The following is a 26,811-nucleotide window of genomic DNA, read 5'->3' as shown; positions in this document are numbered from 1 at the left end:
TTGTGGCACGAGACTGAAAGCACTTGCAAGATAATTCCCTTCTACCTAAACCTTTGACGTTTGTTGTTTATGACAAAAAAACAGACCATCCCTTAATAGTGCGTTGGATCTGAACTCCATCCATTTTTGGTCTGTGTACCATCCGTGTGGCATCAGTTTTTTTTTCGTATGCAAAAAAAAAAAAATTCAATGGATCCATTCACTAGAATGGGCAAGTTTGAACCATAAATGTAATCACAAATGCATGTCTTGTCATTTTGTTTTGTGTTTTTTTTTTTTTTGTATACAAAAAAAAACTTTAATGTGAGCATGCATATAAACTATAATGAGTATGGGTGCTATCTGTGATAAAAAAAAAATATGGATGCGTGAATGGGACCATAGACAACTTGACAACTCCTTAGTGTCCTCGCTGCTGCTGGAATCTCACACTGTTCAGTACAAGCTGCAGCTGTCAGTCAGGCTGAGTGGAGACAGTATACTCTTGGAGTCATGAACTCTCTCACTCTATATCAGGACTCTTAAGCCCCCGTCTCACATAGCGAGATCGCTTCTGTGTCACGGTTTTGGTGACGCAACAGCGACCTCACCAGCGATGTCGCTATGTGTGACTCTTTGCAGCGATCAGGCCCCTGCTGTGAGGTCCCTGATCGCTGCAAAGTGTCCTGGACCATTTTTTGGTCGTTGCTCTCCCGCTGGTCAGCACACATCGCTGTGTGTGACCAGCGGGAGCAGCAATCAGGCTGGTAACCATGATAAACATCGGGTTACTAGGGGCACACGCGCACTTAGTAACCCATTGTTTATCATGGTTACGAGCCTGCTAAAGTGAGTGGTAACGTCCCGCTCACTGTAGCAGAGTGGTAGCCATGATAAACAGCGGGTTACTAGGTGCGCGTGTGCCCCTAGTAACCCGATGCTTACCATAGTTACCAGCCTGCTCCTGCTTCAGCAGGCTGGTAACCAGGAGCAGGACATCGTGGAAAGATTCTTTCCACGATGTCGCTGCTCCCCTGATCGTTGGTGAGCCTGCCTGTTTGACAGCTCACCAGTGACCACATAGCGACGCAGCAACGATCTCTGACAGGTCGTATCGTTGTCGGGATCGTTGCAGCGTCGCTAAGTGTGACGGGGCCTTTAGAATGCTCGTTATAATATCTGGATTATATAGCCATTCTCACATGGATTTTCAGAGTAATTACACCAATCTCATTAGATCTAAGTCATCTAATCCAGTGAAATCTGGGGACAACCACGTTAACATGATGATTATACTTTATGCATTTTATTTAAGGTATGATGGGGAAATGAAATACTGTATATAAAACTTTTCTTCTAGGTCTTTATATTTAGCGAACAGTATATCATATGAAGCTGATTAGGAATGAACAGATCAAGCAAAATTCGAATTCGCCTGTTTCTGCAGTTTTCCCGGGAAATTCGATTAATGGAGAACTTATTTTCTGTGAATTTAATGTCCCTTATTATTCTCTGGGATTGCTCCATTCTCCAGAGCATAATAAACGTAATATGTAAAAATGAATATAAATCCTTATACTCATGTCACCGTTCACCTCTCCTGCCCCTCCGCTCCTCACTACCACTCGTCTGGTCTTTGTTTCATCTTCGGATAAGCGTCGGCAGCACGGGTATCCCTGGCCTCTGTAGGGTAGGCCAAGGCTTCCGGGATTGCTCTGGGCATGCGCGCTTGGTGATGTCATACGTCTCGGTGAAACCTTTGCGGGCACATGCCTAGCAAGCCCGGAAGTCTCAGCCTAGCGACTGAGGCTGGAAGATTTAATCACTGCCAACACAGATCTGAAGATGCGATGGGGACCAGACGGGTGGTGGTGAGGGGCCAGAGAGGTGATTATAAGAGTTTATTTTTATTCTTTAGCATTTTGATGTCTTTTTACTGAATCTGCACACAAGCAAATTGCAAAAAAAATCTTAATTTTGGCAATTTTTTTTGTAAAATTCAAGTAGCGTCCAATCACACTCGCTTTTATTCACTCATCTCTAAAAAATAATGTAAACCAGATTTCTGGAGTGCACAGTCCATAAGGTGAGCTCTGTGCCATAACAAACAATTTTTCTTGACTGCAATGGACCAGATTGAGTAATCAGTAAAGATGACATAAAAATGTTCTCGTAATAGAATCCACAACCATCATAGTTAGGAGTTCATTTTATTCAGGATGAAACCTTTCTCTCCGCCTCGTCTGAATGCTGCCTTATATCCACATGTCTACATGGCTGCTGTGTTCCTTGTTTGGCTCCGGTCGTCAAATTGTACAATATTTTTTTGTGGCATTCGGGATCGTAGTAAACTAACTTTTTAAAAGCTTAAAAGGGTTTTCCTGAACTTCACTATTAATGACATGCCCTCAGCATATGCCATCACTATCAGATCTCTAGGGTCCATCCATATGCCGTCCCACTAATCAACTGATTGAAGGGGGCATGATATTGTTTTTTTTATATATAATATGTATATATATATATATATATATATATATATATATGTATATATATATATATATATTATATTGATGGATTATCTGAAGATTATCAATGTCAAACTCTCAGAAAGCCCTTTTTAATTATGGCAGCATATTCTGGTGACGGATCTGCTTTAACCATAATTATGGCTATGGCCAGTAACCACTCAACTGTTTGATACTTTGATGCGGGGAGCAGAGTTATCCTATGATGATATGATTGCTTTATGATCCCCTTGGTAAGGTTGGCCCTGTGGTACCTGCATTAAGGCTTGTGCTATGTGGAAAGCTTAGAGAGCAGTGTTAGCGGACTATGAGAATGGTACTATGGGCACTGGGGATAAGTGCCATCATGGTGGTTTTGGTTTGATGTGACTTCTGCATATTTGTCAATCCACAGCTCATCCCCCATTACACTTTTTTTTTTTTTACATGGCCATATCACTTTTTTTACCTAATACTATAAGACAGCGTCCTCCGACTCCAGTCCTCAAGAGCCACCCGAGCCAGCCATGATCATGTTTTCAGGATTTCCATAGTATTGCCCAGGTGATAAAATTATCTATTAACTATCTGAAAACATGATGTGTTGGTGGCTCTTTAGGACTGGAGTTGAGGAACACTGCTCTAAAGGATCATCTTGTCTAAAAAAAATTAAATTAATTGATTTACACATGAGGACTTTTTTGCTTTTTATATATATATTTTTTCTCTTTGTGTGTCCTGTGCATATTAGATCCAGAACACAATGTACGTGTGAGATAAAGTAGTAGTTTCACATATTATGAGGTCTTTGAATGACTTATTTTAAGCTTGACTATTGGACATTGGATGGCTTCATTGTTATATTTTCCCTGTTATCTATATTTGCGCCTTCTCCATGTTCCAGGGTCACATTCATAATGTCAAACCATATCGGGCCAAATGCCTTCATGTTAATTTAGAGAAATATCAGGGCTTAGCCGCACAGACCATGACAATGAGATTGGTGGCCTGTCCTTTGTCATTCTCAGATATACTATAGATGTGGCCAGTGCATCGTAAGCTGATCTGTCAAACTAAACAAACAACTCACATTGTTAACATTTCCTAAATCTTGCATTAATAAAACCAGAGTAAGTCTGTGAAACCACAGGAGATTTCCTCTTTCTCACAGCAATGATGGATTGGATTCCTTCAAGGCTGAGTAATGAAATTGCCTCAACTATTGAAACGAAACATTTTGTTTTCTTTTTGCTTTCTTCTCAGCACAAACAGGAGTTACCCTTTACAATGACACCAAAAAATAACATTTACTTGACATTTTTTATTCCTGATGTTAACATTTACTTAGTTTTTTTTATAATTAGCCCTTTAATTAATTTTCCGCTGTTCTCATTGATCATTTTGATTTGATGTAAAAGGTGAATATTCAGACCATCAGATTTTTAATGATTCTAATCATTTTATGAAAAATTGATTTGCATGAAACCACAATAAAAATTGTGTCTTTTTCTAGACTATTATATATGAAAATGAAGAACTCCCTAAGATATTTCTGGATTTTCTGAATGTCCGCCATCTGCCATCTTTGCCAAAAGCTGAAAGTTGCGGGTACAGTATTCTATTTTACTCTTTTTTACATTCACTTTGTGGAGACATTAAAATGAACGCAGATGGAAGCAATTAGTACAGCAATAAATCATATTCCACATGTCAGTTTGAAAAGTCCCTTTAAACAAAAAAAAATGTAAGCGGTATGTAGGTGATTGGTAGCTATGGGCATCTCTTCCGCTCTTGCCTAGTACTGGTCGTAATAAACCCTATAATATGTAATATTTTCCATCCTATTATGTTGCTATGACCATGTCTTCACCTACCTGTTGGTACATTTCTACATTTGGCATCCACCATCACGTGAGCACAATCCCATCACAGAGGACGAGTGTTTAAGATAGAGACCACCAGTTGTGCATTAGGCATGATGAAGAACTTTATAGTTTAAAACTCGTCACCTATTGGGACACAAGGTGGTGTGCTGCCTTTGTAACTAAATAAAGGTGAAGTTTCCTCCTGCCCCCGTATGAACTTTATCTTCCTTGTGACAATATCAAGTCACAAAGAAGATAAAGTACTTTGACATTGATGGCCTATCGTTAAAGGGGTTGAGACTACTTTTTTTTTTTTTCTTATGGGCCTAAGAACTACAGGCAGGTAGTTGCTAATTATCTGCCTGTTGTGCCCTGCACCGATCTCTGACCGCACGGACCGGTCACAGACCGCTTCTGCGCCTTCCGGTGACGTCATGTTGACAGAGGAGCTGCTTCACTTCCGCTCCTCTATTGATGGGATGTGACTGACGATGTCATACCGATAGGCATCAGGGAGCTAGCTGTCAAACTGCAGAGAGGCGGCTGTCAATCAGCATGATGTCGGCAGTCACGCCCCGTAGACAGAACAGCACAGAAGAGGAAGCAGCTGCTCTGTGGACATGAAGCAGCAGAATGTCTGTGATTGCTCTGAGCCGGCGCTGGGCAGGACAGCCAGATAGTTAGCAAATGTAAATGGCTGTCAGCCGAATGATGGTTTGGTCGGAAGCCATCTCGGTTGTCTCTCAAATACACAAGAGTGCTCCTGTTTTCTATGAGAGAGCCATCACCAGACATGTTTGGTGGTGGCTTAGTTCCAGGAGAACAATGTGTTCGAAGTGCCCAGATTGAATATGCCCGATGGACATGTCCTCCAACAATTCATCGATGTAATGCACACGCCCGGGCGGAGTGGCGTGTGCATGTATATGTAGTGATTCCACTGGACCGTGCCGGAGAGTGAATGCCTGGAGGGGCGTAACTAAGTATCCACCCACATCCGACCAGGGTCGCACGACTGCATACGACGCCAGTGCTCCAAGGAGGAACCGAGCAGAGGGACCAGGTGCTACTCCAGGACAGACCCCGGACACGGCTGTTGACCCACACAGGGGAATACAGGAACAGGCAGGTTAGGCTGGCACACAGACTGCTGGGTATAGGCAGACACGGCTGGTATGCAGACTGGCGGATGCTGGTAAGCACGACTGGTATGCAGGCAGGGAGGTACTGGCAGGTACGACAGGTTGGAGCACCGAGTGGATAGGACCCAGTACAGACTGGGACTCAGGAACAGAACCGCAGATGCGGTGGACAAACAGCAGAGTGAGGCCGCCCAGAGCGGCGAGCAAGAGCAGAACAAGACGAGACCGCGAGCGGTGAGCGAGAGAAGAGCAGGACAAGGCCGCCTGGAGCGGTGAGCGAGAGAGGAGCAGGACGAGACTGCCGAAGCAGCGAGCAAAGGGTCAGAGCAGAGCGAGACTGCCGGAGCAGCGAGCAAAAGGTCAGAGCAGAACGAGACCGCAGACTCGGTAGACAGGGCTGAGCAGAGCAGAACCGCAGACGCGGTGGACAAGGCTGAGCAGAGCAGAACCGCAGACGCGGTGGACAAGGCTGAGCAGAGCAAAACCGCAGACGCGGTGGACAAGGCTGGGCAGAGCAGAATCGCAGACGCGTTAGACAAGGCTGAGCAGAGCAAAACCGCAGACGCGGTAGACAAGGCTGAGCAGAGCAGAACCGCAGACGCGGTGGACAAGGCTGAGCAGAGCAGAACCGCAGACGCGGTGGACAAGGCTGAGCAGAGCAAAACCGCAGACGCGGTAGACAAGGCTGAGCAGAGTGAAACCGCAGACGCGGTGGACAAGGCTGAGATAAATCGCCGAAGAGGTAAACAAAGACAAAGCAAAGGGGACAGGGCTCTGTTCACACGGAACAGAAAGAAAGGCAGAACCAGATACACACTAGATACTTGCAAAGAAGTAGCGAGAGGACTCCAACTCACAAACTGAAGTACAGCGACAACGAGAAGGAGTTAGGTCCAGGTTCAGACACTACAGAAACAGGGAGCAAACGGACATAAAGGCAAAACAGATAAGAAACTAGGAGACAGTTCAGACAAGAACAGTTACTGCAACAAAATGCAGGAACGAGCCTAGGTAAAGCCAAGTGCTGGTTCAGACACTGGAGAAAGAGGGAACAAACGGACATAAAGACAAAACAGGTAGGAAGCTAGGAGACAGTTCAGACAGGAACTGTACTGAAACAAATACAGGAACGAGTCTGGGTATGCGGCCCCCAGAGGGCGAGACGAACAGGCTAGGAGCGTGTGCAGACAGGCCTGGAAATACAGCCTCAGGAAGGAATACAGACAGCTGGCTAGAGGGCACAGACAGGACACAGTTCAGACACGGGAACTGATACCGATAGGCAGGAAACATAGACGGGACCTGGCATGTCAGCGACCAGAATCCAACTGACAGAACACAATGCTCAGGCATGGATTCCAGGGAGGAGCTGGGTTAAATACCAGGTGACAGACAGCAATAGGCTGAGGACGCACAAGGGGTGTGCCTGTAGCAGCTACAAGAAGCAGGAAGTGATCGGGCGCCGCCCTTAAGCAGCAGAAACAGAGGCAAACAGACAGCATGGAGGGAAGCCAGGCTAGCAGACTGGACTGGAGATCAAGTGCGCGCTCTTGCACAGTGGGAGATGGACCACTATGCAAGGACGCCGCCAGGTATGTTACAATCGATATCGGCAGGTTCAGCTGACATTAATCTAATGTGTATGGGGGGCTTTAAGATGTTGGCCTAAGTTGTGACTCTTCTGTCTTTCAGCTCCATTGAGGACATTGAATCAGAAGAAACAAGGTAGGAAGATTATATTTCCTGCACACTTGTATACGTTTCTCCACAAAGCCATATATGCTAGTGGGATGAATTATTAAAAAAGATGACTGACTAGTAAATCAGCCACAGTTTTGTTAAACACAGGTCAGTAATTTCTGGTCACCGACATACAGTACATCAGTCAAAGCAGAAGAACGAGTTCTCTGAGGGCCACCACCACCTAGTGTAGAAGTCTGCATTGCAGTGTCCTATAGTAGCTGGATGGGAGCACCAGTGTGCAAGGAAAACACTAAGGAGCTGCGGAGCTCAATTAGCGCCATGGCCTTTCATTTTGAGATTTCATAGTCTGAAGCATCAGATTACCCCAATGATGTTGCATATCATAGCAACATGCCATCACCAATTGTAGTAGGAAAACCCCTTAAGGTGAAAGTTCATTTAAAGTGTGGGATTGAGATCAAATATATAGGTACAATCTCTGTCTTGAGAGTATGTATAGTCTGATTTCTTTGAAATGCGGAAACTTTCAGTGTGTAGACGACGCCTTGTACATAGAGGGGTTCTCGAATTACTTCAGTGTTTACAGTCTGCTAAGTAGCCTCCATTTACTGCAGTCAGAATATCTTGGGAAGGACCATTATGAAGACCGAAGCGTCATCTATACACTGTCTGTGATCTGCTGTAGATGAAATGAAAGAAGTTGTTCACTACTTGGACAACCCCTTCTCATACCCATGTTTGGCCACGATAAAATAAAACACTTATACTCGCCTCCCGTGCAGACACCGTTTCATCGGTGTCGGCACTCGCGTTCCCATGGCTTTTGTGCGGTTATGACACGTGAGCCCTGTACCCAATCACCGATGTTGTCACTGTCCTCGCCTTCAGATATATATGTAATCAAGAGGATGTAAGCGCCAGTCTCAGCTCCCACTTCCCCTCAATTACTCATACGTCCGAAAGGGCCAAACATGGGGAATGAGGAGCTGATCAAGTAGTGGACAACCCCTTTACACTGTGTGCAGAATTATTAGGCAAGTTGTATTTTAGAGGATTATTTTTATTATTGATCAACAACTATGTTCTCAATCAAACCAAAATACTCATAAATATCCAAGCTTAATATTTTTGGAAGTTGGAGTGGGGTTTTTTAGATTTGGCTTTCTTAGGAGGATATCTGTTTGTGCAGGTAACTATTACTGTGCAGAATTATTAGGCAACTTAATAAAAACCAAATATAATCCCATCTCACTTGTTCATTCTCACCAGGTAAACCAATATCAGTGCACAAAATTTAGAAATAAACATTTCTGGCATGCAAAAAGAAAAACAAAAAAAATTAGTGATCAATATAGCCACCTTTCTTTATGATGACACTCAACAGCCTTCCATCCATAGATTCTGTCAGTTGCTTGATCTGTTTTCGATCAACATTGCGTGCAACAGCCACCACAGCCTCCCAGACACTGTTCCGAGAGGTGTACTGTTTTCCCTCCCTGTAGATCTCACATTTTATGATGGACCACAGGTTCTCTATGGGGTTCAGATCAGGTGAACAAGGGGGCCATGTCATTATTTTTTCTTCTTTTAGACCTTTACTGGCCAGCCACGCTGTGGAGTAGTTGGATGCATGTGATGGAGCGTTGTCCTGCATGAAAATCATGTTTTTCTTGAACGATTCCAAATTCTTCCTGTACCACTGTTTGAAGAAGTTGTCTTCCAGAAACTAGCAGTAGGTTTGGGAGTTGAGCTTCACTCCATCCTCAACCCGAAAAGGTCCCACAAGTTCATCTTTGATGATACCAGCCCATACCAGTACCCCACCTCCACCTTGCTGGCGTCTGAGTCGGAGTGGAGCTCTCTTCCCTTTACTGATCGAGCCTCTGGCCCATCCATCTGGTCCATCAAGAGTCACTCTCATTTCATCAGTCCATAAAACCTTTGAAAAATCAGTCTTAAGATATTTATTGGCCCATTCTTGACGTTTTATCTTATGTTTCTTGTTCAAAGGTGGTCGTTTTTCAGCCTTTCTTACCTTAGCCATGTTCCTGAGTATTGCACACCTTGAGCTTTTTGATACTCAAGTAACGTTGCAGCTCTGAAATATGGCAAAACTGGTGGTGAATGGCATCTTGGCAGCTTCACGCTTGATTTTCCTCAATTCATGGGCAGTTATTTTGCGCCTTTTTTGGCCAACACGCTTCTTGCGACCCTGTTGGCTATTTGCCATGAAATGCTTGATTGTTTGGTGATCAGGCTTCAAAAGTTTGGAAATTTCAAGACTGCTGCATCCCTCTGCAAGACATCTCACAATTTTGGACTTTTCAGAGCCCGTCAAATCTCTCTTCTGACCCATTTTGCCAAGGAAAGGAAGTTGCCTAATAATTAAGCACACCTTATATAGGGTGTTGATGTCAGTAGTCAACACCCCTCCTCATTACAGAGATGCACATCACCAGATTTACTTAATTGGTAGTTGGCTTTCAAGCCTATGCAGCTTGGAGTAGGACAACATGTATAAAAAGTATCGAAGTGATCAAAATACTCATTTGCCTAATAATTCTGCACACAGTGTAAGTATTGAGTGCTATTTTATCAGTTCAGTACATGTGAGATCTACACAGCTGAGAATATGCCCATATACAATCTTTTAGTAGATGGTGACGGATGGGGTGTGTAGATGTATAGGTAGGTATGAATGTATAAAATGAAACCTAATAATCACATAAGTACGCCATTATAATAGTATTCTAACTATGAATACACAGAACATAGAGAATACATCATGGTCACATCACGGCGCCTGCAGTTTTTCACTTTAGAGCTGCCCATGTGAGAACGGTGAATATCACCGCACTGCGGTCTCCACTCATCATCCTATTGAAACTAGTTTGTTGTATTTTCTGCTTACCATTTGTGATGCTGATACTTGTGTTTTTGACCTTTCCAGCAAACTGTCCCACCAGCCTGTGCTGCTATTCCTGAGGGATCCATACGTCTTGCCTAAAGCCAACGGTAATCAAACCCGTCATGTGTTAATGGCTGTTTACTGATCACTCCCAGCACCACAAATTATTACTAAAAGTACACTGCCCTTGTCACATTTCATAGCGAAGAGCAACGGCGTCAGAGGAAATGGCTACATGTATCACATGAAATTGTGGCTTTATCATAATGATACATATAATAAAAATATCTACAGTGATAATATGCAGTTAGTTGTACTATGGGGGTGATATGTGTGTGTGTTTGTGTGTGTATATGTATGTATGTGTGTATATATATATAATTTTATTTTTATATATATATATATATATATATATATATATGTGTATATACACACTCACACACAGGTGCTTCTCACGAAATTACATACAAAAAGTGAAACTCGTATATTATATAGAGTCGTTACAAACAGAGTGATCCATTTCACGTGTTTATTTCTGTTAATGATGATTATGGCTTACAGTCAATGAAAACACAAAAGTCATTATCTCAGTAAATTTAATAAAAAACACCTGCAAAGGCTTCCTAAGCGTTTAAAAAGGTCCCTTAGTCGGTTTCAGTAGGCTCCACAATCATGGGGAAGACTGAAGACTGCTGACTTGACAGATGTCCAAAAGGCAGTCATTGACACACTCCACAAGCAGGGTAAGCCACAGAAGGTCATTGCGAATGAATCCCATAATCATCAACATTAACAGAAATAAACACTTGAAATAGATCACTCTGTAATGACTATACAGTTAGGTCCATATATATTTGGACAGAGACAACGTTTTTCTAATTTTGGTTCCAGACATTACCACAATGAATTTTAAACAAAACAATTCAGATGCAGTTGAAGTTCAGACTTTCAGCTTTCATTTGAGGGTATCCACATTAAAATTGGATGAAGGGTTTAGGAGTTTCAGCTCCTTAACATGTGCCACCCTGTTTTTAAAGGGACCAAAAGTAATTGGACAATTGACTCCAAGGCTATTTCATGTACAGGTGTGGGCAATCCCTTCGTTATGTCATTCTCAATTAAGCAGATAAAAGTCCTGTAGTTGATTTGAGGTGTGGTGCTTGCATTTGGAAGGTTTTGCTGTGAAGTAAACATGCGGTCAAAGGAGCTCTCCATGCAGGTGAAACAAGCCATACTTAAGCTGCAAAAACAGAAAAAACGCATCCGAGAAATTGCTACAATAATAGGAGTGGCAAAATCTACAGTTTGGTACATCCTGAGAAAGAAAGAAAGCACTGGTGAACTCATCAATGCAAAAAGACCTGGGTGCCCACGGAAGACAACAGTGGTGGATGATCGCAGAATAATCTCCATGGTGAAGAGAAACCCCTTCACAGCAGCCAACCGAGTGAACAACACTCTCCAGGAGGCAGGCGTCTCAATATCCAAATCTACCATTGTAACATCACTGGCGGCGTGCTTGCATAGTGTACCACCTCCCACCATGCAAGACCGCAATCTTACCCATAAGTCCAGCCTGCAAACCTTGCTCCAGTTCATGCTGTGTGCATGTCTCTTACCTGACTGCTTAGGGCGGCAGCCCGGTTACTTCCTGATTCTTATAGCTGCTGTGGGCGCACCCCTAATGCGTCTCCAGCCTATTGCTGTGAGTCACTGGATATTTAAACCCCCTCCACCCAGAAGGAGGGGCCTGAGCAACACTAACTGTCAGTGTGCTCCTTGCCTCTGAGTTGCCAGGTCTTGTCCTGTATCTTGTCTGTTTCTACCACCCTGGGGGCTGCTTACCCAGGCCTGTTATCTCTGACTTCTAGTCCATTTCCGCCACCCTGGGGGCTGTATACCCAGGCTCGTTCCTGTATCTCATTGCAGTATCAGTTCCTGTCTGAACTGTCTCCTTGCCTGTTACCTGTTTGTCTCTATGTCCGTACTCTCCCTTTTCCTGCAGTGTCTGAACCTGCACCTAACTCCAACTTGTTGTCTCTGTACTTTTGTTTGTGAGTTTTGTGTCCACTCGCTACCTCATTGTAAGTACCTTGTGTGTATCTGGTTCTGCTTGTCCCTTTTCCCTTCCTCCGTATCTACCTCCTGTGTTCTAGCCATCTTCCTGTATTTTCCTATCTTTTCCATGTGAACAGAGCCCTGTCCTCTCTGCCTGCTACGTCAGCCCTCGCTCTGCTCTGCTTGCTCACCGCGCCGGCGGTTTCGCTCTGCTCTGCCTTGTCCACCGCACCTGTGGTTTCGCTCTGCTCTGCCTTGTCCACTGCTCCGGCGGTTTCACTCTGCTCTGCCTTGTCCACCGCTCTTTCGGTTTTGCTCTGCTCTGCCTTGTCCACCGCACCTGCGGTTCCGCTCTGCTCTGTCTTGTCTTCCGCTCCGGCGGTTTCGCTTTACTCTGCTTGTCTACCGCATCTGCGGCTCTGTTCCTGTCTCCCAGTCTGCACTGGACCCTATCCAGCCTGCTCTCCAACCTGCTAGTACCTACCTGTCAGCACTCCAGCCGTGCTTGCCAGTATCTCCCTGTCTGCACTCCAGCCGTGCTTGCCAGTACCCACCTGTCTGCATACCAGCTGTGCTTGTCAGTACCCACCTGTCTGCATACCAGCCATGCTTGCCAGTACCCACCTGTCTGTATACCAGCCGTGCTTACCAGCACCCACCTGTCTGCATACCAGCCGTGCCTGCCAATACCCACCTGTCTGTATGCCAGTCTAACCTGCCTGTTCCTGCATTCCTGTGTGGGTCAACAGCTGTGACCGGGGTCTGACCTGGAGTAGCACCTGGTCCTTCTGCTCGGTTCCTCCTTGGTTCACGGAGTCGGCTGAGCCGCAGTGCGACCTTGGTCGGATCGGGTTGATACTTAGTTGCGCCCCTCCAGGCACTCCTCGGTTCATGGTACAGTGGGATCACTAATCACGCTCACGCCAGTCAGTCTGGGCGTGAGCGTAACAACCATAAAGAGAAGACTGCATGAAAGTAAATACAGAGGGTTCACTGCACGGTGCAAGCCACTCATAAGCATCAAGAATAAAAAGGCTAGACTGGACTTTGCTAAAAAAACATCTAAAAAAGCCAGCACAGTTCTGGAAGAACATTCTTTGGACAGATGAAACCAAGATCAACCTCTACCAGAATGATGGAAAGAGAAAAGTATGGCGAAGGCGTGGTACAGCTCATGATCCAAAGCATACCACATCATCCGTAAAACACGGCGGAGGCAGTGTGATGGCTTGGCCATGCATGGCTGCCAGTGGCACTGGGTCACTAGTGTTTATTGATGATGTGACACAGGACAGAAGCAGCCGAATGAATTCTGATGTATTCAGAGCCATACTGTGTGCTCAGATGCAGCCAAACTGATTGGTCGTCGTTTCATACTACAGATGGACAATGACCCAAAACATAAAGCAAAGCAAATTAAAGTTTATTAAAGCAAAGAAGTGGAATATTCTTGAATGGCCAAGTCAGTCACCTGATCTCAACCCAATTGAGCATGCATTTCACTTGTTATAGACTAAACTTCAGACAGAAAGGCCCACAAACAAACAGCAACTGAAAACCACCGCAGTGAAGGCCTGGCACAGCATCAAAAAGGAGGAAATAGCGTCTGGTGATGTCCATGAGGTCAAGATTTCAGGCAGTCATTGCCAACAAAGGGTTTTCAACCAAGTACTAGAAATGAACATTTTATTTACAATTATTTAATCTGTCCAATTACTTTTGGTCCCTTTAAAAACAGGGTGGCACATGTTAAGGAGCTGAAACTCCTAAACCCTTCATCCAATTTTAATGTGGATACCCTCAAATGAAAGCTGAAAGTCTGAACTTCAACTGCATCTGAATTGTTTTGTTTAAAATTCATTGTGGTAATGTCTAGAACCAAAATTAGAAAAATGTTGTCTCTGTCCAAATATATATGGACCTAACTGTATATTATATTATACTATTGTGTTTCACTTTTTGTATTGAAGAACTGAAATAAATTAACTTTTTGATGATATTCTAATTTTGTGAGAAGCACCTGTCTATATAGATAGATAAATATTATATATAGTGTACATATATAGTAAAATATATTTGGCATGTCTGTATTTGTATAAGCAGTATAATCTGATGTCAGACCTAGACGATTATATAACGATGAGGGGTGTTACACATAGTTGCACGAAATATTGAGCGAGCCCCTTCTTTGTGGTTTTGCATTGATTACTAATACAGTTATAGATGACACAATCCAACTGAACTAATAACACAAACTGCTTTGCCATTCATGTCTTGGGCACATTAAGTAACCATCCACTATGCAGGAAGAAAAAGTAAGTGACCCTCTGAGTTAATAACTTCTCCAAAAGCTAATGGCAAAAATATGTTTCAATTATGTAGGATTATGACATTGTTTGGTTTTATGTGTGCTTTGTTGTTAAGTTAAGGCACACAAACCCTAGTAGGTTCTTCTCAAATAAGATGGGTTAGTGTATATGATGGATGACTCAAGGCCGACAAATTTTGGAAGACCTCAGATAATGTATTAGAGATGCATGAAGATAGAAAAAAGCTATAAATTAATTGATAAAGACGAGGTGTCCATCAGTCTACAGTTAGGTATATTGTTTGAAAATGGAAAAAGAGTAGGACTGTTGCATCTCTCCCTAGGAGTGGGCATCCTATTAAAGGGAACTCATCTCTTCCGAAAACGCGATTTAAAAGCAGATCTAGGGGTAATCTGCAGGTAAATATTCTGTAACTCCCGTGTAGCCAGCTTATTGGTGCAACTGCTTCAGAAAGAAAATGAAGTTTTATTCTCCCTGAAGACACTTTCTTCCAGTAATCAGGGCAGTGCAGGAGCTGTTTTATTTACCGATGACTATACTGTGAACGTTCTGTAATCAGTCCTCAGCACTTTGATTGACAGCCCGCTCTACACACACGCACTGCACACATACAGTGTCGGCAAAAAAAATCTTTACACTTGCGCAGCAAAAAAAAACTTTACGTATAAAATCCACATCATAATTACACTTTTTAAAAGTGTAAACAATGGGGGAGATAATAAAAAACTGCCTAATATTAAAGCTGGCTTTGTTGCAAATATCAACCAATCAACGCTCAGTTTTCACTTCTCTGGTAAAGCGAAAGCTGCACTCTGATTGGTTGTTATGTGCAGCTCAGCCAGTTTTGCTATTAGGCAGTCTTTTATTATCTCCCTCAGTTTTATATTATCTCCCACAATGGGTCGAAAGAAGCTTAAAATGAAAGAGAAATCCCTTGCCTTGACTCTGCTCGAGAAGGGGGATTCGGTGATTGCTGTAGCTAGAGATCTGGGAGTGTCAAGAGAAGCAATTTATCAACTGAAGCGGTTGGCGGCATCATTGCCTCCTGGGATGGTACCGCAGAGGAAGTCAGGCTCTGGCGCACCTAAGAAGACTTCACCAAGTACTGATAAGCTTCTGAAGCGTGAAGTGATGTCACATCCTTCTATAACTGCCGTTGAAATAAAAAACACGTACCCTATGCTCCTCCAGAACATCACAACTAGAACAATTCGTCACCGCCTGCAGAAGGACCTGGGTCTACCAAGTTGCTGTGCCGCAAAGAAGCCCGTGCTCACAGCAGCAATGAAGAAGAAAAGGCTTGCCTTTTGTAAGAAATATCAAGATTGGACATCTGAAGAGTGGAAGAAAGTGATGTTTAGTGATGAGAGCACTTTCAGGCTGGTCAGGGGAGGCTCAAAGGTTGTGTGTCGTCCGAGTACAGTGTCACGGTATGACCCAAAATATACAGTTAAGACTGTTAAACACCCTGACAGTGTGATCATGTGGGGTGCATTCAGTGGAAGCATGGGCAGGGCAGGTTTGTACTTCCTTCCCAAGATTGTAACTATGAAAGAAAGCGATTATATTACTGTTTTGGAAGAACACATGCTTACTTTTTGGGTCATACATCAGTGTCATTACTTTATGCATGATAGAGCCCCTGTCCACAAAGCCAAGGCCGTGAGAAAGTTTCTCAGTGACCATAACATTAACATTTTAGAGTGGCCAAGTAATTCCCCTGACCTTAACCCCATAGAAAATGCCTGGAATTTAATGAAAAACAAGGTTCAAGAGACACGACCCAGCAACATCAACTGTCTAAAGGAGGTGCTGAAGACACTGTGGGTAAACATGGACTCCACCTACTTAGTCAGCCTTGATGAATCCATGCCAAAACTACTGCAGATGGTGATCAAATGTAAGGGTGACATGACAAAATACTAATTGTAATAAAATATCCACAATAAAACACTTGAATCCACTTGAATATTAAGATTTTGTGGTTTCATTGAACTTGTAAAGATTTTTTTTGCTGGCACTGTACACTGCAGAGCTAGAGATCAACCTTACAGCTGCGGAGTTCTAACCGCACACTCACTGTATCGTGAGCAGTGACTGTTGCTATTCCCTGCATCTCTCCAATGACTGTAGCCGCTGCTCCAGTAAGTCGGCTGCACAGGATTTATCTATTTATCTGCAGATTAACCCTATATCTTAAGGTAAATAGCATTTCTAAACTTGACCGGTTCCTTTTAAGATCACTCTCCAAGCACAGTGGGCAATCGTGAAAGAGGTGATGGATAACCCAGAGCTAACCGCAAGACCCCAAAACTCTACCGATTGCAAAACTCTGTTTATGTGTCCACTATTATAAAAACAATGAACAAGATTGGTGTTCATGATAGGACAAAAGGAAGCCACTACAGTCCACCATAAAGTTTTGGGGTTAATCTCCAGTTTGTCCAAGTCTGCCTGGCTGTGCCAATTGCTTCTGAACAAATATTCAATGGACAGATGAGATAAAACATGTAACGTATTAACATGTATGTATAATGCTATGTTTAGAAGAAAAAGAACACTCCAAAACCTCATCCCAACTGTGAAGCATGATGGAGGGAGCACCATGGATTGGGGTTGCCTTGCTGCCTCAGGGCCTGGAAACCCTGTGACTATTTAGAGAGCAATGAATTCTAAGGTGCATCAGAACCTATTACAGGAGTTTGTAAGGCAGTAGTCCATGACCCTACATTGAAGAGATTTTGGGTGATCCAAGACAATGACCCAAAGCACAGAAGTAAATACACTAAGGAATGACTGCAAAAGATGACTTGGATGTTTTGGAATGGCCTGACCTCCACCCTATCCAGATGCAGAGGCAACACCTGAAAAGTACTGTAGACACAAGAAATCCCAGAAATATTGATCAACTGAAAGACATTAGCAGAAAGACATGGTCCAAAAATAGTCCTCAATGTTGTGTAAATCTTATTTGCTGCTTCTGAAACATTTAGTGGAGGCTACTGCTGCTCACAGAGAATCTAGTGTTATAGTCATGGGTTCACTTACTTTTTCTCCAGACACTGTTTACTTGTGACATACAAACACCATCCTGTTCATGTATCTAATAACAGATGTAGCAGAACATCTTTTAAAAAAGTGTCAGACTGAAAGCTTCTCTTACTCTTCAAAAACTAATAACCAATTCTTCAGCAGATTTATTTCTGTCTGTGACCATCAATAACGATGCTATTTTGTCCTAATAAAAATAATTAATCTTCATGGTTGAGGGTCAGCGCCTGTGCACAACTTCTGACCCCAGCACTGAAGTATTTCAGGCTGCTGTTCTCGTGCAGATCAGCACCTAATCCTGTGTCAATGTCTTTTTTTTTTTCCTCCCAGACCTTGCCGCCAATGTGGTGATTGAGGGCGTTCTTCATGGTATATTTTACCCACATCTCCAGACCAGCTAAGATTCTGATAACATCTTCAATATCCGTCCTGAAACCAGTGGAGCCGTCAGGGGGATAATCCGTTTTCATGAATGCTTGGCTGCTGTACCGACGATGTAGCCGCTAATCAGTGTACTAGTGTATTTATTGTTTACTAAGGAATCTAATAATGGAGCAAAGGGAGCAACATGAACCCATCAGAAGTGTCAAATCATGCCAGTCTACTTGCTAAACAGGCGAACAAATGGACTATATATCTCAATACCGTATTTTCAGAATGTGTCAAAAGATGCCATTCTTGGGGCTTTACTCTATGATCTTGTCCCTCAGCCAATTTGTAAATTAAAGGGAATCTGTCAGCAGGTTTTTGCTATTTAATTTGAGAGCAGCATAATGTAGAAGCAGAGGCCCTGATTCCAGGAATGTGTCACTTGCTCAGCAGCTTGCTGTAGTTTCAGTACAATCAGTGTTTTATCAATAGGACATTATCACTGCAGGACTAGGTCTGACATGCACAACAGTCAGGCTGATCTGTGTAACCCCACCCCCACCACTGATTAGCATCTTGCTGACAATGCACACTGTACACAGGAAGCTGCCAATCAGGGGTGTGGGCGGGGTAATACACTGCTCAGTGTCCTGACCACCGCTACATCTGCAACAGGGATTGTATACAAACTACACCAAGTAGTCCAATAAGTGACACATCGCTGGAATCGAGGTCTCTGCCCCTACATCATGCTGCTCTCAGTTTACATAGCAAAAACCTGCTGACAGATTCACTTTAAATATGCTACAGGGCCCAGAGCCATTCAAAGGCAAGATAGATTTCAAGATAGGTCTGGTCATCAATCATGTAATCGTTAGTGCAATATATTTCAACTTTTTCCCTCGCTTTACCCAGTGAGGTCAGAAAGGGAATTGGTATTTTGATAAATGATGCAAATATACTAGTTAATGAATTACTTTATAGAAACGTGTGTGTGTGTGTATATATATATAGTGAGTTAACTTGCTGCTCATCTATTAATATTTTTGAAACTAAAAGGGAAGCCTTAGACCCACTGAGGACAGATGTGTGATCTAGGAGCCTCTGCTGTTGGCGAGTCCTATTCATTTTCCAATTAAATATTTAATAGGGTTATTCCTATTTTTCACATTTATGCTATATCCTCATTTGACAGAGGCGCGCAGCAGAGCCCTGTTCTTGAGATGTGTGTGGGACCTGCTTCTGTCATCCATTTATGGCATATCCTGTGGATATGTAATAAATGTAAAAGATGGGAATAAGACTTTAAGAAAACTAAATTCATCGTAAAATGAAGTTTTAGATACAGTTTAGTAACTATGTTGTTTGACACATTTTTATTTCATGATGGCTGCAGCTCCTTTGTTCTGCTGTCCCCAGTCCTGGATTTCCAGTCACGTTCTCTGTTAGGTCCTCTTTAACCATCACATCCCTGACATTATCTGTTTAATTAAAAAAAAAAAAAAAAAAAAAACACAGTTAATCCTATAAGGATAACATTTCTAAATATAAATGAGATTAAAATTAATTAACATAAAACAATTGTTCTTCCTTTTAAAGGGAACCTGTTACCTAAAAAAACCTCAACCTGCAGATTTGGGGTTAATTGCAGGTTAATACTGTTGTGAATCTTAAATGAACTTTAGTCCTCCCTGGGAGCGTTCCGATTTTAGTCACGGGGCGGCGCTGCCATTTAGTCATCGCTCTGTGTATAGAGAGCGGCGGCTGTAACCGCGCCCCCAGCACTGACTGACAGCTCGTTCAGCATTAGTGCTGGCTGTCAGTCAGGGACAGAGGCGCTGTTACAACCTCCGCTCTCTATACACAGAGTAGTGACTGAAACCGGAACGCTGCAGGGGGAATAAAAGTAATTTCCTCCCAGCAGCGATTATCTAAGTGCCAGCACTGGGCAGGTTTAATGGACCTGATGGCCCACAGGATGTCATTCTGAAGTTCCAGTCCAGCAGTTCTTGGTACCCACAGGGCAGGCATATAGTGTCTGTGCCTTATAAGCTCTGTATAAATAATATATGCTCTTACACCAACATATAAATACAAGTCACCATTTATCAATGATTGAACTAATGGAGCAGAAGACAGGAGTATTATCATGGGGACATTGGAGCTGGAGGGTGAATATAACTTCAAGTACTGAGAACAAGGCAAAGAAGTTAGTTACTAAAATACTTTTTCACATTTGTTGTGCACACTAAAGGGGATTTCCTGTAGGCTTGAGAAGTTCTCCTATGTAGGAGAATCTCTGGACTTGGGCAGGTTACCATCAAAAAGATCAAAGGGGTTTTACCATTATGTTAAATGATTGCATGTCTACATTATTGATACATAGGGGTCTGATCACTAGAAACTCAATAAATGGCAAAATGTAAGTGCTACATGCCCCAAGTGAATGGATCTCATTTGCAATATTGGTGCTGTTCCAGTGAATACTGAAGGAGGCATTATTTACTAGCGATGCTGGCTTTTCCGTCTAGTGATGGCTGGGGTATCTGCAGCCGGATGCCCTGCCATCAGTAATCTGATATGGGAAACTCATTTAATGTAAAGTGTTACATATATTTAGAAGTAGAATTGCTGTATTTCTACCATAAGAATATTTCAGTCCAGATGATCTGGTGTGGTGGTCTTTCATACATTAAAGGGATATTCTGACTCACTTTTGTATCAATAAGAGAGTGGAGCCAATGACGTCACATCTGCTGATGCCAGCTGGTCATGTGCACGATCAGCAGTTTATCATTTACCTATTCAATTCATGTTAGCAGGTATCAGCAGATGTGGCATTGTCTGCCCCGCTCACCTCCTGATGCGCTGGTGATCAAATCTGGAATACCCCTTTAACAGCAGCAAGCTTGAATCTCACCATGGGGATTATGTGGCAGTTCTAGAAGATTATAAAGCAAATGATGGAATCTGCTCCAAACTATGCACTATATCCATTCAAAAGGTTGCAAAAAAAACCACTTCTGGAAAAAAAAACTAAAAAAGTTCAAAAACTCTTCAAAATGGTTTCAGGAAATGAAAAACTCCTACAGCAGCGACGTTTTCTGAAGTGATTTCCACTAAAACGGAATCTTTTTACTGAGCTTCCGCACAGAAACTCCAAGGTTTTGAGGAGTTTAGGGATTTGGAGGAGGATTCAAAGAACTTCTGCTCTGTTTCTGCTCCAAAAAAATAGAAAAACTCAATGTGCACATAGCCAAAATATTTATTTTGACCACCTCCAAAAAAAAACCTGTAAAATCCATGTGCATATACGCTTACAGGGCTTCATAGCTGCTGGGAAGTAAATCATTCCAGTCTCTTCTTCTTGCATAGCCATGGAAGGCAGAGAAGCCATTATGTATGGTCCATCATAGTCAGTGTTATTAAAGGGGATGACCCATAAACAATATATATATCCTGTCCTCAGAATAGTTGATAAATGTATGATCGCTGGCCGATCACAAGAAAGGGGTCCCAAACGACCCTGTGTAAACAGAGCTCTAGTGAGCATGTGCGAACCCTGTCATTTACTGTCTATGGGGGTGGTTGCCTCACATGCACAGTACCGCTCCATTCACACAGGGGCTTTGGGTTCTCCGAAATCCTGCTCATAAGCGTGAGTGAAAAGCAGTAAAATCTGAATTATGAATTCATCTCTGAGTATTTAAAGTGAAGGGAAATACTGCCGCTTTCAGAATAATGGAACAGTGCTGCTGGAAGTTTCCCTTTTTACCAATCAAATGTTTTCTATGATACTATACAGATACAGACTAACTGCAGATTGGTTAGATTGTCTTTTACTAATTATTTAAGGTCATTGTTCACCAGTCTTCGGTGTCCATATAAGACTGAAGGGATTCCCTGAAACTGGTACAAAATGTATATTTGATAAGATACGAAGCTTTAGAGAATATAACTACTTGGCTGTAACTGTGCCATAACAGTATAGAAGCGTCAACTTGTGTAATACGTATGTGAGTAGTACAGTAACACTACGGACGCTGCATGACAGATATTTAGTATTTTTACTGTACGCTATATTTTTGTACATCATGTAATAAATAAATAGCATGCTATTGTTGGATTAATGACCGTTTACCACTACCGGATTGCCATTATGTCCTTATGATGCTATTAATGAAATGGAAGATAAACTAGACTTGAATCTTTGCTATAATAAAGAATATTAACTGCAAGACTTGTCTGTGGCGTTTCACTACGGAAGGTGATATAGCGCCACTCTAAGGTGGAGTTCAGTTCTTTTTACTAGATTATTAAATATCTCTGTGGCAAGAAGTGTAGTCACCAGCCAGCACACCACATCATATGTTACATTGAGGACTTATGTATGCCATATGTGTGTTGAGGACTTCATATACGCAGCTGTCTATAAGGCCGGCTTCACGGTTCCTGTTCAGAATGGCCACAGATTTCCTGACCCAAAGCCGACAGCCATATGCCTATGTGACTGTTGAGTTGAAGACCTGCAGCTAGTCTGTACATTACGGTCTGAACTCTGACCAAAAATGTAGGATGTGTGAAGCCGGCCTTATATAGTATAAAAAATAAAGCGATGGTAAAGGTTTCTTATAATCAGGAAGGGGTTGAACTTGATGGCCTTGTGTCTTCTTCCAACATTAAAACTATGAATAATGTTGAAAAGAGCATTGCAGCGCTGCATTATACCTTATCTACCCTACACTATGTGGCCAGCAGTACGTGGACCCTGACCATGTTCTCATTGGACATCTTTGGTAAATTCATGGGTGTTCGTTTTATGATGGACCCGTTTTGGCAGCTGTGACAGCTTCCACTATTCTGGAATAGCTTTCAGCAAGAAATTGATGATGCTATTTGATGATGCTGTAGATGTTTGATAGGGTTTAGGTCAGGCCTTGTTCAGGCGACTTGAGGTCTTTCACTCCTTAAACTGTAGACCTTTGCTTTCATGCAGGAATCTGTGAGGATTTTCCAAAACTGTTGCCACAAAGTTGAAAATATACAATTCTCTAAAATGTCTGTGTATACTGTAGAATTACCATTACTCTTCAGTGGAAATAAAGGGCCTAGCCTAAACCTTAAAAGGTGGGTCTTTTCTATTATCCCTACACCAACAAATACTACATACAATCTGACAGCGTTCTCCAGACGAGTAGTCTATATGGTAAAAGCTAATACTAGTGCAGGCGTGTGCAGTTCAAACTGGAAATTCGAGGGTCAGTGTGTGATTTCTGCTGCCCATTCTAGGGCAAATATGAAGTTTTGCACACGCAATATCCACCAGGTGAATATTACCTTAATGAGTTTTGCAAGACGGAAGAGTGCAGAAGTATTCCTTACCATGCCATCTAAAACTTTGCCAAAAACAACATGCTTTCCATTCAGCCATAAGGGTCGCATTGTGGAAATGAAGAACTCAGATCCATTTGTATCTGGCCCAGCATTTGCCATGTTCACCCACCCAATACCGTAATGCTTCAGCTTAAAGTTCTCGTCTGGAAACTCATCTCCATAGATGCTTCTTCCTGCAACAAGATCATGATCACCGCTAGAACATCCTAAAGATATTTGGTGTTAGAATGATGGAACATAACATATATATTAATAGAATTACAATTTCTAAATGATGTATGCCCATATGTCCTATGAGCTGTCAGCTGCCACCACCCTTACTCTGGAGGACTTATTACAAACACACAGTTGGCAGAGGGCAATGCGAAATGATTTCTTTAGGTGAACTTACAGTAGGAGCTTATTCAGCACTGGGTGCTTTCTAGATGTGACAACCACTTTGGGCCTCATACATACGGCCATATACCAGATCTGAGTACGGATCCATAATAACTGCAGCAACAGGATTCTAAGTGTCCTCGTCTGTTTCCAACAGAGGAACATGCAGGTATATTTTCAAGATTCCTTAAGGTAAAAAAATAAACATGACAAGCTGCTCCACCATATGCAGATACTGAGGTTTTTCCACTGTCAGCATTGCGTGTATGAGTGAATACAATGCCTTATGGAGGCCCCGTACAGTATCGCAGTGCCTGTGGGTCCAAATACTACATACAATCTGACAGAGTTCTCCAGACATTCACAAAATTCAGATTTGTCTTTTAGACTGACAGATGGTAAAATGTAATTCACCTATCCATAGAACACATTTCCATCGCTCAGTGACCAGTGGCAGAGTGCTTGACATCACCAAAACTTGACATAGTGACCTGAGGCTTGTATGCAGCTGTTTTGACCATGGAAATCTACTGCATGAAGATCCTGACGCACATATTGTATCACATAGTCACCAGAACTTAGACCAAAATCCCCATGATCCTGATTCCAGTAAATACCTGAATTTGTCATGGAGTTGACAGATGTCCACAGAATGTATCCCAAACCACAATTTAAGACACGGGAGAATTTCCTCTAGTAAATTTTGAGCCAATCTTCAGGACCCCCCAGCAAACAGGAAGCGGTGAGGCATTGGTACAACCCTTTGGTGAAAGGGCACCTGAAGAAATGATTCAAAATCTGGCTCCTCCTGCTGGGGTCACTGGAGGCGTTATAGGGGGACATGACAGTGGCAGACTAAAGTCTCCTTTCCTCGTGTGATTTACAGCTTTCCATCTGCCAAACTTCATCACAATCCATACATTTTTACCTTGGTTTCATGATGTGGTGTTTTGGATGTTCAGTTTTTATTTGTGAAACTTGTAAAGTAAATGTGTTACGTCTAAAAACCACTCAGCGCAAAAACACAGCAATTCACCGTGAAACTACATACTGTTTTTCCTGCTGCTGTCAATTTTTTGTCTTGTGTATAGTATATACTGTACTTTGAAGAAGTTTGCTCCTCTTCATTTCTCGTAAATTTCAGAAGGCACTACAGAAACCCACCATATGCGACACTAGTCATGTTACACTTTCAAAAAGAAAACTTCTGAGTGATCTGTCACCAGGTTTATGCTGCCCTACCTGCCCTGTGATTGAGGAGTCCAATGCGATCATTCACACGCAAAGCTCCATCTGCTGACTGACAGCTTTCTCTATATATACAGTAATCAGCAGTTGGAGCCTATATCTCCTAAATCACATAAGACTCTTATTTTACAGTGTTTGCATTGCGCGGCCTTAAAGGGTTGTCTAGGCTTTTCACTAAAGTCTGCAGTCCCTTAATGGGCATGCAGACTTGTGAATCATCACAGACTTGTGAATCATCACAGACTTGTGAATCATCACAGTGTGGGCTGTGAGGATTCTCTGGTTCTGGCAGCGAGACCGATTGGATATGTGACTCCAAGTATGCGATATGCATACTCTCCGCTACATTCCAACTAGACATGTGCTGTCTCGCTCAGTTCACTTGTATTGTTCACGTCTAGTCAGAATGTAGCCAGAAGTATGCAAATCGCATACTTGCTGCCACATGACCTTTAGGTCTCACCAATGGCACCATAGAATCCTCACAGCCGCGATGTGAAGATTTACAAGCGTGCAGTCACATAGAGTGACTGCAGACATTTCTGCAAAGCCTGGACAACCCCTATAACCATTTGGTAATACACATTCTGGGCTGTATGTGGCAGCTCATATATTTTAAATCTCAGAGAAAAATGTTATAAAGGTGGAAGTAAGGGCGGGTAAGTACTAACGGTGCACTCTGTGGTCATCTCTGGGATCCCCATATATACAGAATGAGGGTCACCAGAATTATCTTCAATGTAGTTTTATAGGAGCAGTGATGCGCTCTGTCATTCCTGCAACTTAAAGGGGTATTCCCATCTCCAAGATCCTATCCCAATATGTAGTAGGTGTAATAATAATAATATTAGCAAATACCTACAATTAGAAATGTAGTGTAGTATTTTTGATTCGCTATGCCACTTACCTCATGTGCAGGCAATACAGGACCTTAGGTATCCATGGTTACGACCACTGGCAGCTAGCTAACTAACTTTCACTTTATCTGTGGTCGTAACCATGGATACCCAAGGTCCTGCAATGCCTGCACATGAGGAAAGAGACATAGCGAATCAAAAATACTATACTACATTTCTAATTTTAAGTATTTGCTAAAATTATTATTATTATTACACCTACTATATATTGGGATAGGTTCTTGGAGATGGGAATACCCCTTTAAACTAGACTGTAGAGAGCTGTGAATGGTCACTTCTTTTCTGGAGTGCAGACAGGAGAAAAGGGACTTTCTTTCTCCTGATATGTTGGAGGACTAGAAGTGAAGCCGCCACCCAGTACACATGTGGCATATACTTTCAATATGTCTCAGTTGATAATACCCTTACATCGTTATGCCTGGCTGCCTAGCAGCATACCCATTGAGGTATACCTTTCACCGGGCATATCGATTTCAACAGTATCTGCATCCTCAGGATGCTTCATACCATATGTGGGGGATGGGGTGTCACTGTGCAGGCAGTGCACCGTGGGAGATAAGTGTGGCGGTGAATTGTGTGGTGGAGCTCACTGTAGAGTATTTATATTGCAAATAGGGGCATTTTGAAGGGAATCGTACAGTATGGGGGCTATGAAAGAGGTATCTCAATGGGTGAGGACACTACGTGCCGTAATAGATGTCCCTCTCCATGTGTTTAAAATTTGGGCACTATGCTCTTCTGTTACTACGTCTATGTGCCCTGACCCTACCCACTCCACAAAGTTAGTTTTTTTCTTTTCAGGAGGGAGTGGGGGAGGGTAAAATGGACTTGGTATGGAATGCCACAATTTCTATGTACGCCCCTGTTGCTACCCTTACATTTTCATGAGGACGTAGAATATATCTAGGTTTGTCCAGCATCATTGGGTTTGGTTCACAGTACTCAGGTACACTTTACAAAG

General features: G+C 42.7%; 1 protein-coding gene across 4 annotated transcripts in view; it reads left to right on the top strand.

Annotated features, from left to right (window-relative positions):
- The window catches only part of SNX24 (sorting nexin 24), a 187,432-nt gene extending 167,997 nt beyond the window's left edge, over positions 1 to 19,435 (top strand). For all 4 annotated transcript variants that reach the window (XM_073676834.1, XM_073676842.1, XM_073676826.1 and 1 more), the window contains 4 exons: positions 4,000 to 4,094; positions 7,186 to 7,218; positions 10,148 to 10,212; positions 17,875 to 19,435. In XM_073676834.1, coding sequence (XP_073532935.1) covers positions 4,000 to 4,094; positions 7,186 to 7,218; positions 10,148 to 10,212; positions 17,875 to 17,945 — 264 coding nt within the window. In that variant the 3' untranslated portion in view covers positions 17,946 to 19,435. The remainder of the gene's footprint in view (positions 1 to 3,999; positions 4,095 to 7,185; positions 7,219 to 10,147; positions 10,213 to 17,874) is intronic.
- Positions 19,436 to 26,811: the final 7,376 nt, after the last annotated feature.

Source organism: Phyllobates terribilis, unplaced genomic scaffold, assembly GCF_046119375.1.
Source record: "Phyllobates terribilis strain yellow unplaced genomic scaffold, ASM4611937v1 Scaffold_1__5_contigs__length_1240528914, whole genome shotgun sequence".
NCBI classification, from domain to species: Eukaryota; Metazoa; Chordata; class Amphibia; order Anura; family Dendrobatidae; genus Phyllobates; species Phyllobates terribilis.
This window is presented reverse-complemented; position numbering and strand designations above follow the sequence as displayed.